Source organism: Numida meleagris, chromosome 3 (assembly GCF_002078875.1).
Source record: "Numida meleagris isolate 19003 breed g44 Domestic line chromosome 3, NumMel1.0, whole genome shotgun sequence".
Classification (NCBI taxonomy): Eukaryota; Metazoa; Chordata; class Aves; order Galliformes; family Numididae; genus Numida; species Numida meleagris.
The window spans coordinates 8,181,094-8,197,091 of NC_034411.1; the positions used below are offsets into that span (position 1 = coordinate 8,181,094).

Sequence of the window (15,998 nt, forward strand, 5' to 3'; positions counted from 1 at the left end):
AATTGTAGCGCAATGAATGACAGTGGAAATGCAAAGATGCCACTGTGCTTATCACACACAGCCAGATGGTGGACCTGGATCAATGCACACATGCCACGATCAATGCATTTGATAAAGAATTAAGAAGAAAACTGTACATGTTATCAAAGAACTTGTACATGGCATAATTATGATTCTGCATGTGCTTACTGATGATATTGGAGACTCAGAGGCAGGTGATAATGAAACTGATAGGAAGAAATAGCTTAAAGGCTACAGCATATGGCCTCGGCACTAAGAAATCTTGTCAAATAGTTCAGAAAGCTTTTTTAACTGTTATTACAGGCTGCTCATAGTGCAAGCTGGTGGCAACGTTTTAATTTTTTTTTTTTAAATCCGAAATGTCAAAAAGTTACAAAAGCCGGACTTCTCAGCGCCGCTCAGAAAATAATTAAGACGCTATAGTGTTTTAAACACGGCCGAAGGAATTACGGCCAAAGTCGGCGCTCCCAACTTTTGGTGGCGGTGGACGGGCATTTTTTTAAGGCATATAATTGTGTCTTCCCCAAATCCGTGGTGTTAGACTCTAAGGGCCGTGGTGGCGGTGCGAGGAACGCATCCGGGAACAACTTGTGCTCACTGTGCCAATTTGCACTGGTTGAGTCTGGTATTATTTCTCGTTGCATGCACAGCGCTGCTCTGTTAGCATGCGTGCTCTGCCAGCCACGCTGCGGCTACCCTGGACGTCAAAGGAGGTAATTAAAAATTTGTGGAAAATGGTATATAAAGTGCTAAAAAAAAAGCATATACGTTTATAGAGCATAAAGGGTCCCTAAAATACGAATTCTCATGCTCCAGTTGATAGATGAGCTGTCTAATCAACGCCTGGACGTAACTTAAGTGCTCTCATTAGTGTGAAGACCTTCGGGCTAAATAAGACTAAATCCCTTAAAAATTGCCTCTGCAATAGAAAAATCCCCCTTACCATTTTCCTCTGCCTAAATCATATCAATTAAAAAAGGAGAGAGGGAGGAGGAGGGGGGGAGGGGGAGAGGCATTTTCACATGACTTTGTTTTAGCTGACACTCCAAAAACTATCTCCCGAATCCAATTTAAAATGTTGCAGCGAGAAAAGTTCATTAGCAATCAAAGAAACAAAAAACCACGCTGAGTCGGGTTTCTCTTTCACTTTAAGCTCGGATCTTTAATCAGCGCGAAGGCGTTCAATGCCCATTGAATCCTTTACCTTCGCTTTTTTTTTTTTCCCCCCGACCCCAAATATTTAATCAACAGTGCCTGCTGCGGTTTTCCATTTGGATTTTATAATTTCTCGCAACGAGCCCCTGCGAGGCAGAAGCACGCATTTCACCCAGTTTGTTTGCAGCGTGCCCCCCCCAGCCCCAGAATTTCAATTTGTCCTGACAAACCATTGGGTATTAAACGCTAAAGGCACGCAGAGCGCATAAAGAACTGATGGCTTGATTAGCTCTTGTGGTGCGATTGAAGGAGCTGTCTCTCTCTCCGATTCTCCATTTTGAGAAACACTTTGATCTCCGTTCAAGTCAATTCATGAACATCAACTGACAAGGCTGCCTGAAACACCCCGACGGTTAGACCCGAACCGCAGCAAACTATTTGGTTTCATTAAGGCTTCAGGAGAAGCGACCAGTGACAGTCCTTTCACTCGGGAGCCAACAGCCAAGTGACTATTTCAACTCGAACGTGCCCGACGCGCAGCTGAGGGCCCTCCACCCGCAGTCGGCCCCGAAGGACGACCGCCGCGCCCGCTGCTTCGCGCCGGGGTCCCGCTCCGCGCAGGGGCCGCGGCAGAGCTTTGCTACAGTAACCTCTTCCCTGGCTTCTCCCTTTTTTTTGTAGGCGCCCTCTGCACAGAGCCCCACTTCAAAGGGCCGGGCGCTGCCGCGGGGCTGTCAGTGCGGGTCAGCAACACCGGAGCGGAAAGTGGCCGCGGTGCCGCGGCACAAAGAGCCTCCGCGGCCGGAATCAAACAGAGCCCAATTAAACTGATCATAACGTCCCAGTGAACACGAGGAAGCTCACCTGGTATTTCTGGACTTCTTGTGTGAATTCCCGACTCTGCTCGGTACTTGGTACCATAATTACCCTGACCAAAATACTGTGAAATTACTGCTCTGATCTACTAATGGCTGCAAAAAATCAAGCCGTCGTGGTTTCATGCCAAGGGGCTGTAGCGAGGTGGCGCAACGCTTTCCGACAGAGACGACAACTTCTAAAAACTCAAAAGGGAAAATTAACGGGATGTGGTTTATGTTGCCAAGGCCTGTTCATTAATTACCAATTTAATCACTGCTGGAGGCATGACATTACAAAAATCTGGCTGAAAGTTCTAATAGATTATGAAGACCACCTAAGAAGAGTGACCAAGAAATGTACAAAACAATTAATACTGTTTCACTGCTATCAAAGACACTCAGATTATTTTACATCAAGTGAAGCAAAAGAATTAGTAGCTTCACAGTGCCACCACTAGGAACTGTAAATACAATGGCACACAATTAGTAATGCACATGTGACTTTTCGTTCAAGGCATATATCCTTGGGAAAGCCAGAACATGATAAGGAGAACAAAAGAAACATTTTTAAATGAACTGAATAAAGATTTTAACTCTACCCTTGTGCATGCTGAGCAATAACAGAATAGGCGATGCAAAATACAGCTCTAAGTGATGGCGATATCATCCTGGGATTCACAACAGCGTGCGCTGAACATCCACGCAGAAAGCGGCCGCGGTTATTAGCGGCAGGATGAAAAGAGCATTCGGGATGCAAAGGAAGCTGGGGCTCGCCTCACTCACAAAGGAAGACCCCTGAAACACCGAGACCTCTTTTCTGGGGGGGGGCTAGTATTTATAATTGGAGAGAAAACGCTTCGAGGTTTTGAACTCGTGTTGTTCAGATACCGGAAAACTCAGCTGGGAAATTCTGTGTGAGAGTGCAAGTTAGCGCTATGGCTGCAGAGCACGCAGCACCTTGCATTTACACACGTCTTCAACAACTGGTGTAAACAGATGCAAGTTATGGAAATAGCACCAATAAAATCCAGCGGACAATCTCAAGCATTTATAACTAAAACTCCAACTGCGCAACATCTGCCTTGCATTATCAAAGCTTACACTTCATTCATGACATCCCCCCCGCTACAAAAACGACAATGAGTACTAATTCCTCTTAGAACTGCTTTTAATTGCACTAATGGATTTATTTTCCCAGCTACGTCGGGAGGTGTCCACAGCACTATTTCTTGAAATATCAGGGCTTCACTGTCAGGAAGTGCTTAAACAGATCGAATACGAAGTCAAAAGACATAGAACCTTCCTGGAAAGTTACAGAGTATTTTCAGTTTTCACGTCACGAGTGACAGTAACTAAAACCCCCTGGTTTGTTCTTGCCATCAGGCTGTCCCAGCCTTAGTGTGCCATGACACAGAATAACTATCAGTGCAGCTGTGATTTTGAAGCGTTCAGCCAGCAGATCTAGCCTGCATTTAAAGAGAAGTATACTGTTATAACAGCTATAAAACTTGGGATGCTCATGAAATGTAAATACTATACAACACAGTCTTATCAGCTTAAACCATATTTAACCACTTTATAGTGGCATACGTATGAGACATATAAATGAACAATGGGGAATAAGTTACCAAAGCTTTGGGATTACCAAAATAATGTTCAATCTTTTTACCAATTAGATGGTAACTGCTTCTTTGTAATCTCAGGAAGATCTAGTGATTGTATCTAAGTCTGGTCACAATTATCAGCATGACAGGCTAGTCTTCTTTCAATCGATATTTTCCAATTATTATTTAAGGACCAAGGTTGCCATCTGCAAAGCCCTGCACCTCAATACATTTAGGTTAGATGTTTAATTAATAAAGACCAACTTCTTCCTCTCTCCTTCAAAACAAAAACTTGGGTCATGTTCTTTTACATGAATTAATACTATCACCTCAATTACAGCCATTTACTTTCCAGCTAGAGTCTGCAAAGAATTCCACTGATGATCTAGATGGCTTTCCTAATGCAATAGAAGCAGGGAATTTGGTTTCAGGTGTAAATACAAATGACTAAATAATGTTTTGGTACTCATTTTCAAGAACACATTAAAATATTTGTAGGAAAGAATACCTGCAGTACTAACTTGATTTTAAGGCATCTTTAAAATTAAAATATCCTTTCTCATTGTCTGCTCTGAACTTGCACTCTGTACCAATTCTGTTCATGTTGATACAGTTTACCTTGTGGTCACATAGTACAGAAGGACAGTCAGTGGTTTATTTGCTCAGCATATTGCAGTTGCTCAGGAAAAGAATCCCTTATTTTTATTTTATTGCAGCTGGAACATCCTGTATCTGTGCAAATGTATGCCATCAAAATTGAAGTGTATTCAAAACCATCTCATTTCAGGTTTTTGCAGGCTCTTCTAAAAAGACTTCCATTTCCACCCAGCCACTATGGATGCAAAAACTGTTACCATTTTGCACTCAAATATTTATGAAAATGAAAAGTAATGGGCAAAACAGATTGACACCTGAAGTAGAAAGAGCTTATTAAACATGAATTAGATACAGCCACAACAAGTCCTTTGAGGAAGTGAGTAACAAAAAGCAAGACTCTGAGCAGAAAGAAACAATCTCATGGCAGAACCCTTTCCTGCTGCCCTCTGTATACAGGCAGTGTCTGCATGCTTGGAGGTAACAGCTTCACATCTCCATATTCTACTACAAAAGCTGAATACAGACCTCCCTGCTCTTTCAAATCTTTATTTTTTATATACGTAGGCAACTCTAACTGTCATTCAAATCGAATGAGTACAAAGTAATGGTAGTAGAGGTAAGTAAAAGCACATCTTTCTCTGCGGAAAGCAGGCTAGCAACAGTTGCATGTGAGCACAGCAGCAGTGTCAGGACTGCTCTCTGAAAACACTCCCGCAATTTGCATTCACATGGTTTTAAATACTTATTTTACAAATGGAGTCCCTTACAATGCTGTTGTAAAGAAAGAATTACTATTTTCTTGGAGGCAAAAGACAGAGGAACTCCCTGTGGGTATCACTCCTGCATCCCAGAACCAATGCTAGATCCTAAATACTCAAAATCTTTGGCCAAAATCATATGAAGGGTCCAGTCCTACACCTAAACTCACTAAGAAGAAATCCTTGGCTTGTGCAAAATTGCAGTAACTTCAGGAGTGATCGTTGGTCTGTGTCTGCAAGACAACCACAACCTCTCCCAGGCGAGCACCATCTCATATGAATGCCATGCTATATGACATCCTCTGCTAAAGCTGTCTGCCTTGCAAACACAGTTAAAAGCCTTTGACGCATCATTTCAGAGAGGTCAGAAAGAAGACTGATGGGCATAATCTTAATTTTCACCCCTCTGAGGACAAAGCCTTGCTGTGGCACGGCCTTTTACTGTCCCCAGTGTCACCCACCTTCAGCCTAGAGCTGAGCTCTACCCACAGTGTCCGATATTTTGCTTTATTTTATATTTGACATGGATCCATCAATACACAGCACCATTCTTTACTATACTATATTCAAATCTTGCTATGTAGACAGAAGTATTAATTTCTTCACAGGCTTTTCTACAGTGCTCATCATTACGGTATTTAAGTGCCTTAAAAATACTAATGGCATTCTCCCCTCCCAGCGCCCTGTGGTGGTGTTATTACTCTCTCCTTTGGCTGGGAACTGAGATGGAGAGAAACAGCTAACAGGATCTAACACTGAGTGCACACTCTGGGAAGTCTATTACCTGCTTTTCTCAGCATACTAAGCTTTATGCAGCCCTTTGTAAGTCTAAAACACAGCTCCAATTGATTTCCCTGACAGACATGGATGCTCAATACATCTGCAAATTAAACCTTCACCTCAAATGGCCACCCAAAAAGGAAGGATGCACAATTAACGACTGCTTGGAGGAAGTTTGGTTCAGAACACTCAGTAGCACTGATCAGGAATTCTGAGGGCAAGGGCAACCTTACATTTAACTCTTTCAAGCCGTGACCTCATCCTCTTGCTCCTTGCAATCCCTGCTTTGCTTGCTGCACACCTTCCTACCAAAGGGACGGAGGTCCTCTGGACAAACAGCCTGCTCCATCACCTCAATCCTCTGAGCTAAATGAGACACAAATGCTTTGGGGAAAATAGTATGTGATCACATAATTAAAGACTGCATCATAATGCATATACACAAAGGAGGTTAATTAAAGTTGCCTGTGGATTTCTTCACTCCTAATTCCATTCTCTGTAATCATACTGACTCCACAACCATAGCCATTTGAGTTTACAGAGTAAACGACAGCTGCAGTACATTTCCATTCTTTACGTGGACCAGTCACTAAAAGAGAATAAGACAAATGTTTTGCCACTGGCCTTCACAGATATTTGCTGACAGTGCAGCTGTGCTGAGATTCAGCCTCTATGGATTCCACTCCACATTCCAGAAGTGAAGACACCCCTCTGCAAAGACCTTTAAGCCCTGCACCTCCTCAGTACATCCCATTTGTCTTGGTCCCCTCTGGCTGCCAATTCACCAGGTAGGTAGCACAGACCGGCTCCAGCCTCCTCACCTTTCCAGCACCTCATCCCAAGCAAGCCCCTGCTGTTAGCAACCATCACCACAAGTTTGTGCTTTAGAGCATCTGGTGGGACCAGTTATGCTCATCCTTGCACTGTGTAGGGCATCATGAGAAGAGAGGAGTTAAATAAAAGTGACTAAGCTAATAAAAATGCTCTCCTGGTTAAAAGCTAAGTGACTACAGCTGCTGTACCAGATTGTAAATGACAAAGGCATCCCTAGAAGAGTCACTGCATGTACACCTACATCAAGAAAGCAACAAGAAAGGCTGAGCTGTTTGTAGATCTACCAGGGAAATGGCATCTGTAAGGGGATCGGTAAGTCTGTTAGTCTGTTCGTACAGCTCTTCAGTTAACTCTTCCAGTCTCCAAAAGGCTGCATCACTTTTAAGGACATACCTATGATCCTCTCAACACATGAACATGCTTTCAAGCAATTTCTGACCAACGTAGTCTTTTCTTTGACTTCAAATATCTGCCTACTGGTTTACATACCTCCATACAGGCCAGAACGCATACAGTTTTCAGATTCAAGGGTTCCTGAGAAGCACTAAGGGAGCAGATCTAACAGAGGAAAAACTTCTCCCATGCTGCAAGGAGTGAAAAAATGGGAGAAAAGGAGCTAATATGCTACAAATAGAGGAAGCAAGTAGAGAATGACAGGACTAAATCAAGTGGACTAAAGGTAGGATGGGAGATTATGGGGCAGAAAGCACTGAGGGAATATATCTAAGGCAAGAAAGAATAAAGAAAGCAGGTATTAAGAAAGGAAAGGTAAAAAGCAGAGGAAAGGCAGTTGAATGGACAGGAGAGACAGCTGAAATAGTAAGAGAGAAAGGAAAGAAAGGGAAAAGAGTATAGCTTGGGATACAATGAGAAATCATTGAATTACAGAATCTCATACCATCCTGATTTGGAAGGGACGCACAAGGATCACTGACCCCAATCCCAGGCTCCACACAGCACCACCCAAACCCAGACCCAATGGTTAAGAGCCACAGGCATTCAAAACATCCAGAAATCAGTTCCTGATAACCTTGATTTGGAAATCAGGAATTGAGAACTCTGCCAACTTGAATATGTTGAGTTTGAGATACGTCCCCAACATTACAAAGTTAGCAAGAGATTTTGACTCTGCAGGGCAGCCTGAAGGGACAGCCCTTCTCTTATACTGTGATGCTCAAAACTTTACACAGTGCTCGAGGTGAGGCCACAACAGCACAGAGCAGAGCGGGATGGTACGTGATTCTGAGGAAAATGGGAGTGAGTTGACAGGCATATGAGCAAATTCAATACCTTAAACTTCTGCTCCAAAAATGCCACTAATGTCTGAGCTAAAAGGAATAAAAAAGTAAAGCCCACTAGAACACTGATATGGGCCTAACCCTGGAGCACAAACATGAGAAGACCAAGACTTTTACCACAGCACGTCAGGCAGGCACATACCAGGAAGGCTGTACTTATGACTTGGAAATTTCCTCCCTCTTGTTCACCTCTAGCAGGAACACAACCCCATGCACTGTATATTGCTCTCACTTGTTTACTTAGAAAACGGCAATTAACAGTACTCATATTGCAAATGTAAGGTAGTACAGCAAAGCCCATGAGACAAGATGTTCAAAAGTACCTAGTAACTCTGCAGCTTAGCTGGGGGGTCTGACTTCCAAAGGCCAGGCTGCCTAAAGCTCTTTAAATGAAGATAACAAAAAAGATGCAACTGCAAACATGAAGAATAATGTTTGAAAGTACTGTCCCTGGACTCTAAAGTTTTTTTATTTAAAATCAGGTCTTCCAGTTCGAAATCATTTTCTCTTGAAACCCTCTCAAAGTTATCTCGAAAATTACTCTAACCCAACTCCTGCAACAAAATGTCTGCTCTCATTACCAGAAGTGTCATGTGGCTAACACACTGCCTGTTACTGCGCACACCTTGCACACTGACACTCACAACTCTGCTGAAGTGCACTGAGAAAGAGACGCCTGAGTAAAGGTTCTTATCATTAATCTCAATGACCCTGAAATACTGAATATTCTGTACAATTTTCCAAGAAGCACATAAGCAATGGCCTGCAGTAAACATCTCCAATTCTGTTCAAGAACAAAAAGAGTATCTTACAATCTAAACATGTTAATGCATACATCCACCCTCATCTGGAACATATACACGTATGGACACATACATCGTATCACTTTTATACAATATATCAGATATGAATATTATACCAATATGCACTGAAGACAATCCCTTTCAAATACACCTTTCCCAGTGAAATCCATCAGAACACCGAGCTTTCTAAGTCAAGAAGCCAAAAATTAGAATATATTGAATTTACATTAGCTGCTCATCCTCACACACTGGTTGTTACTTTATAAGGTCTTTATCTGCATACTTCAAACTGGTTCTCCTTGACTTGGCTACAGCTAGCTGCATTCAAAACTTCCAGAAGTCAATCCCTGATAATCTTGGTTTGGAAATCAGAAATTGAGGACTCTGCCAGCTTGAATACGTTGAGTTTGAGGTACATCCCCGACATTACAAAGTCAGCAAGACTCTACAGGGCTGCCTGAAGGACAGACTCTCTTTTCTGCAGGCTTCCATCTAATTTGTTTTGCAACTTCTCTAACAAATGAAGTAAGGCCCTGTGGCTAATCCAGATGCCCGCACTACACAAGGCTGACTCTACCTGAAAGGTTTGTCCCTACCTCTTATCATTCAGCTGGTTTTCACAGCCTAGACACAGTCTTCATTTCTGTCTGTGTTCACATTGCCATCTACCTCCTTGCCATCTACCTGGGGCATCTCTCCTCTGCATGCCAGTGCAGTGGCTCCTTTTCTTCCCATTTGGATTTCATCAGCAGGAGGACTTTGAGCCTAAGAGAGAAAGTTTTGCTTTCCAATGCTATGATCTGCATCAGAATGGACCCTGGTCACAAGGAGAGCAACGGTAAAAGGCATTCAGGCTGTGCTGTGTCCATATAGACAATTTCTACTGACACTTACAAACTTCCCTGAATTTCAAGGCTCTCTAATGATCTCGTGCTATTAACCCAACTTCAATTGTTTTGAACAGACTTTTCAAGGGAATGGAACCTTTTTCCCATAAGACATTTTTAACATGGATAAAGCAATGCTCCACCCAACCTAATTCAGAGCAGCAGTTGAATAGGTTGCTTTTTTTTTTTGAAGTTCAAAAAAAACAAAAAAATTACCCCGAGGCAGAGAGCTGTCATGGAAAATTTCAGCTCAAACAATTAAATACTAGCAAAGTTATAAAAACTGCGAAAGCAATCAGAAAATGTTGGGCAGCTTTTACTACAGTTATTTCTCCTTGAGTAGTCACCGATAGCACCCCTCCTCTAACACTGTCTGGTATATGAAAAACTGTTTAAATAAAAAAAAAGTAAATAAATCCAATATGAGATTTATACTAAACTATACTCATCTAGGAAAAAAGTCAAATACGAAACAGTTGTGACATTTTTATGTATCATTATACTATCATTAAACAAGTAAGGTGTGTATGCATACGTGAATATATTTTGAAGAAAAAAAGAGAAGAAAAATATTTGCGGTTTGCAGGGGAGTTATCGGAGGAAAAAAAAGTCCAGCATGGACCCAAGATAGCTGAGACTGAAATAAGACATGTAAATCATTGTCTTCATTTTCTGATTGTGAGATCCCATTCATATAAGAAGCTGAATCTGTCCCTCAGGACCAGCCTCTCAAAGATGCAAAGCAGTAAAAACTCAAGCCTTTCTCTGTATCATTATTTTTCAGTTACATTTACATTCTTAGTTGCCAGTAGAGTCTCTAATACACAATAGTTAGAATCACAAAACCCACATTGCGAAGGTTTGCATAAAAATTAATTGGCTTTCATCTCCAGAGAGTACGCATCCTTCCAGGTCACCACTGAGGCCAACAGAGGTGCAACCATAGCTGCTTCGACACTGGAGCTCATTCCCCAGCTCCACTTTCCCACCTCACCAGCATAATCAACTTTCGTGATAAAAAGGAATTGTTCCATCAACTCTTTTACAAGACTGTCACAAGCAGCCTCATTCACTGCGCTAACACTTATGAAGCAGCAAGTTGACATCACAGGCTCGGGAAACGCATTTACATTAAGTGAAAAAAGAGAAGTAATCAAAAATAGCATAAATTACTCCACTATCATTTAACAAGTAACTTTTGTTTTTTCCGTCCCATTAGAAGCTGCAGTGCCAATCAAAGAAGGTGCTCCCAGACCTCTCCTTCCAGCGCAGTCTAAGGCACCAGGCTGCCGGCTGCAGCAGCAGGATAAACAGGCTGCTAAAGCGAGCTGCGGGCGCGCGACTCATCGGAGCACCAGGACGCGCGGGGCGGAAGAGAAAGATTCTGCAAACACGTTCCCCACAAAAACATAAACGTGCACAGGAAATTTTAACTGTGTAAACTGCCACGCTGGCCAATGTTTCTTACATCATTCAGCTGCTTATTGCGGGCTGGGATGATCGTATTGGTTAGTTGCTTATTCCCTGCCTTTAAAGCTGCATCTCTTCTTGCTTGCTCAAGCAGAACTCTTGCTCGTTCTTTAAGTTCTTCCTGTCTTGACAACATTCGTTGCTTAAAAATAAAGAAATATAATTAACAGCAGGGTAGCCTCAGGGTACTTAACATTTATACAGCAGTTAGTAGCCAGGAGCCTTCCTATATAACAAAGATCAGGAGTCACATGGATTATAGCTTCACGAGGCGACAGAGCACTCTGCAGAAATGAAAAGTAACGATAATCAAAATGTAAAATGAAAACAAAACTCACGGGCCTTTATAATGTAAATAGACTTCTCTCCCTTCCCCTTAAAACGTAATTTCTATCAACATTTAATGCCTTTAAACTGCAACTGTGGAAACAAAAATAATTGGCTTCATGGAAGTTAACCATGTTAAATGTGCTATGTGTTTACTTATTTACTTTAATATGTATGCAAATATAATGCTTCGTTGGCTACTTACACGGGTATCGTTCATTTCTAACTTAAACTGATCACAAAGAGGCTGGGTACAAGGTAAAACAACCTGCAAAAAAGTCTGTTTCTACTTCACATTTAACGGAAGTCCTTTCCTCATACATGCAACTGCTGACACTGCAGAGCAGAAGCAATGGAAGGAGGACTTCTGCATGGGCAAAATGAGCTCCCATAAATCCAAACTCCCAAGTGCCGACTTCTCAGTCAAGCTCAACAGGGAAGATTCTGGGAAAATGTGTATCTTTACATGGGCTGGAGTTGGAAGAGACGGTGCGGGTTGTGCTCCTCCTCCGACTCCATGGAAATTGAAACAGTTGAGACTAATCAACAACCGAGTGAGCGTTCAAGTTTAAGACATCTGAGATTTCGTTACGATGTACAGATACACAGAAGGCTGATAACAGAGAAAAGACTCTAAAGCCATCTTGTCCTACAACCTTGCACATGAAAATCTCAGCACAGAGCCTGTCCCTCCCTGCTGCACAGCTCTGTGCCCCGTGTGGGTCACATTGCTCCTTTCTCATCTCGTACTCAAGGCTGAAGAAAGCAAGTGTCACGAGACCCCGCTGATTAAAGGAAAGAAATTAGCTGGCTCAGCAAGTAATATTTAGCCACTATCACCCATCCATGGGCTGCTCCTCTTGCAATAAAAATGAATCATCATGGTGCTTACTTGGGAAAAAACATAAAAATGTTCGAAGCAATCTACAATGCCAAGAGACTGGCTGTATTCTTCTCTTATCACAACCAATGGCACAAAGCCAAACCAAGCTAAAACCAAAGAAAGTTCTTCATGGGGTAAAATTGGGATTTTTGTAAACAGGGCTGATAAAATTTTTTACATATTTCTGCGATGATGCTATTTACTGATAATGCTCAGCATTTGTATAATATTCAACTTTCATCCTCACAATAAATCTGCAAGGTAGGTGGGCATATACTTTTTATCTTTATAGAAAGGAAAATGATATTGTGGTTAAGAAACACGCCTGAGGCCATTCAGTGAACAGCATAATTTAATATTCTGGAGTTTCTACCTCACCATCACAGGCTATGTTCACAAGGCCGTGTGGTTTCTCAGATAAGATTTGGAAATATGTTTGGATATTTTAAGTCATTAGAAACTGACATTTTGTGAATAAGGCTCAACGAATGGATAAGTCTATTTTTTTTTGAGTTTATGCTATACCATGCAATATTTCGAAGAAAGGTGTTGCCACTCTCAGTGGATAGGACAAGTCCTATAAATTCATTTTTCAACGAATGGCTCTCCTTCAGCACCATGTACTTGTCAAAACACCTCCTGCCAAATAACGACAGCATATACTACCCACCTAACCACAGAGGAACAACTCAAACAGAATCCCTGTGCTGACTCACAGGCACACAGAAAGTTGCAGTCTCTTACCTGGGCTGTCTTTGCAGCTGGATCTGCATGATTTGAAGCCATTCTGGCATCACTGTCAGAATCAGATTCAGCTTGCCTCGGAGAAGCACATGGTTTCTTTGCAAGATCCACATCCTTATTATAAAAGTATCCAAGGTTGGAAGTAGGAGATAAACTCGGCTTCATGCCACGTGATCCAGGATCTTCTCTCACACTCTCTGGGGATCCCGTATGTCCCAGCTTTCCCTGCTCTGAGAAACCAGGGGTGTAGTCTGAACTCTGGTGTCTTTTTTTGTCGTTATCTTCATATGCAACCGTGGGAGACGCATCCTCTTTCTGATCACTGACATGTGCCAAGTCACTTAAGTCTAAAGTGTCAGCTTTCAGCAATTTCTTCTTTCCCACCACGGGCTGTGCTTGTGTTGTATCCGTACTGCTGCACTTCCCAACTTCTTCAGAGGCAGAAGTCCTTCCAGAGCTCTGCTGGGACTTTTGTGGGTCCGTGTCACTTCGAGTTCTGCGAGAGGAAGGGGAAGCTGTGCTCGGGCTTAAGTGGTCATCAGGAGTCTGATGCTCGCTTTCGGATTCCCCGACCCCGCTGTCGTTCACAAACACAGAGTCATCCTGAGAAGCAAAGTCTGCCAGGCTGCCGTCCGGCGCCTGCAGCTCAGGCTGCCGCTTCAGGTCGCTCAGCTCTGCGTAGAACTTCTCCTGGTCCACGGAGCTGTTGGTGTCCGTTTCATAGTTACCCACTTTGTATGTGCTTTTACTGCTGTTCTCCTCTATTTGAACCACATTCAATTCCTGGCCGCAGAAATGCGCCCGTATTTGATAGAGATAGGTCATCACAGTCAGCTTGTCAGGGATTGCTAACAGAACCATGTCAGAAGGCTCCAGCAATCGTGATATTCCTAAGCTGGCAAACCCATCGTACGCCTTTAAAAAGAGGCAAAACAGAGATTATAATACAGCACTTTCTTACATGTCATAACATTTCAAGCAAACAAACATATTACAATGTTACAGGAGTAGTGTGGACTCGCCTCTATTACTACTTATTCTTTTGGCTTCACTGCAGTGGGCTGGTATTTACTATTTTTCATTGCACGGTCCCATCTGAACTCATCAACCTTTCCTGATGGATTCTAGATATCTCCCGGGGTATCTTCATGGTAATGCAAATCAAGGGAATATGACTTGCAAAGACACTCAGACAGCATTGTTCTGAATATTCCTAGCATGCTCCTATACCATAATAAATCTCGTTACTCAAACTAATGCCGCTTTCGTTAGTAAAAAGATGTTCATGAAACTGCAGTGTAAAACCCCGTGTGTTTGCGTTAGGAAAGTCTCCCACGGCACCTTCACTGGTTCTCACTAAAGCAGTGGGAAACAAGCAAATGAAAAAAAGTGTGAGAGTTGGAACGGAAAAAAAGCAACAAAGGATGGCTTTTTAAGATAAGGAGTAAAGATAGAAGAAACATGACACTAATCCATCTTGGGTTTTATCGCTGGTGATCAACCTTCTCCCTTCTATTGGCCGAGTAATTGCCATGATTTGTGTTGATGAAAAACAATGTACGTGCAGATAGCCAAAAAGAACACCACCACAGATTGCGTGATACGGGACAGAAATCACAATCACCCAGCAAACAAATGCACTCTAAAACCTCTGTTATAAATTCAGCATAAATTTATAAAAAAGAGTGTACTTCATTCATGCTTTCCTTTCCTTTGCAGAAGCTGAAGAGTGAAAGCCTTCTGGTTTGTGAGGCCACACCGTGTTCCTTCAGTTCTGAGTGGGCTTGGTGCATCAGGTTTTTCTAGTTTTGAAGAGTTAAAGCCGTTTCTCAATTTACAATTAATTATTACTACCCTGGATTAACCCTGGAAGACACTGCTGTGTCTACACACTGCAGAAGGCCTCCTGTTAGCGAAGCCCAGCTCCTCCTCCCCAGTGGCCCCGCAGCTCCTGCCCATCCTCTTCTGCAGGGCTCCAAAATGCCAACAGCTGCTCCAGCAGCATTTCTAACAGAACAGGTGCTAAATTTAAGACACGGAACGGAACCTGTCCTTTTGCAAGGAAAAGGTAACGCATACGGCTGACTTCAGCTCTGCTCTGGTAATACAGAATTTCCTCCATTTCCTTAGTTTTGGAAGGCTGAGAAAAGAAAGAGGAGGGAAAATAAGTGCAATTTCATGTCCTCTTGGTTTTCAGAACACTACCTTTCATGGCAGCCAATGTTCATTGCTGATCTTTGGCGAGGAATTGCTTCATGGGAAGGTTCACTACGAGAGATGGCCATGCCATTTGTAAGAGAGGCGCTATGCTTAGATATAGGAGGAGCAGCCGTGCAAAACACAGACATTGTATTTGCTGATAGGAAGCTTCAGACAGAGCAGAACAGAAAAAAGATGGGTCTGCAGGTGGGCAGCCTAAGAGCACAGAAGGACGGATGGACAGATGCTCGCCTGCAGCAGGCTGCCTTGGGAAGTGGAGCAAGTCATCCACGCCAGCCTGCAGAATGGATGCAGCACCAGGGTTTGCTGCTCAACTCACTAAGTGGGTGAGAGCTGATGGAGTGCCATAAATAACCTGCTGCCCCTCCCTGAGGACAGTGGGAGTTAGCATTTCAGGAATGAAAGGACCTAGGTTTGGGTTAGCAGTCCACAGCAGCAAAAGCTCACAGACATGACTTGACCTGAACTCTTTTATACTCCTACTTTGTAATTTATGTGCCAATAAAACTAAATCCCAGGCATATTTCCCAGGGTATGCAATGTGTAGGAGGGGACAGTGTTTCAGAGCTGTTAGAAAAGGCACCTGCTCAAAATGGTGACAATGCAGCAGAAGATGCAACTGGAAAGGACCGCTCCCCTTGGTGGAGCTGCAAATCACACCTACGGGCAGCTTGGCTCCTCTGGGATACTTGGGGTTAACCCTAACTCCACAATGCCAGACGCTTCTTTCCCATCCCTCTCCTTGCCAGTCTGGACAATG

General features: G+C 42.9%; 1 protein-coding gene across 9 annotated transcripts in view; it reads right to left on the reverse strand.

Annotated features, from left to right (window-relative positions):
• The window catches only part of EHBP1 (EH domain binding protein 1), a 196,851-nt gene that overhangs the window by 51,035 nt on the left and 129,818 nt on the right, over positions 1 to 15,998 (reverse strand). For all 9 annotated transcript variants that reach the window (XM_021392958.1, XM_021392953.1, XM_021392959.1 and 6 more), the window contains 2 exons: positions 13,019 to 13,933; positions 11,063 to 11,206 (listed from right to left, as the gene is read on the reverse strand). In XM_021392958.1, coding sequence (XP_021248633.1) covers positions 11,063 to 11,206; positions 13,019 to 13,933 — 1,059 coding nt within the window. The remainder of the gene's footprint in view (positions 1 to 11,062; positions 11,207 to 13,018; positions 13,934 to 15,998) is intronic.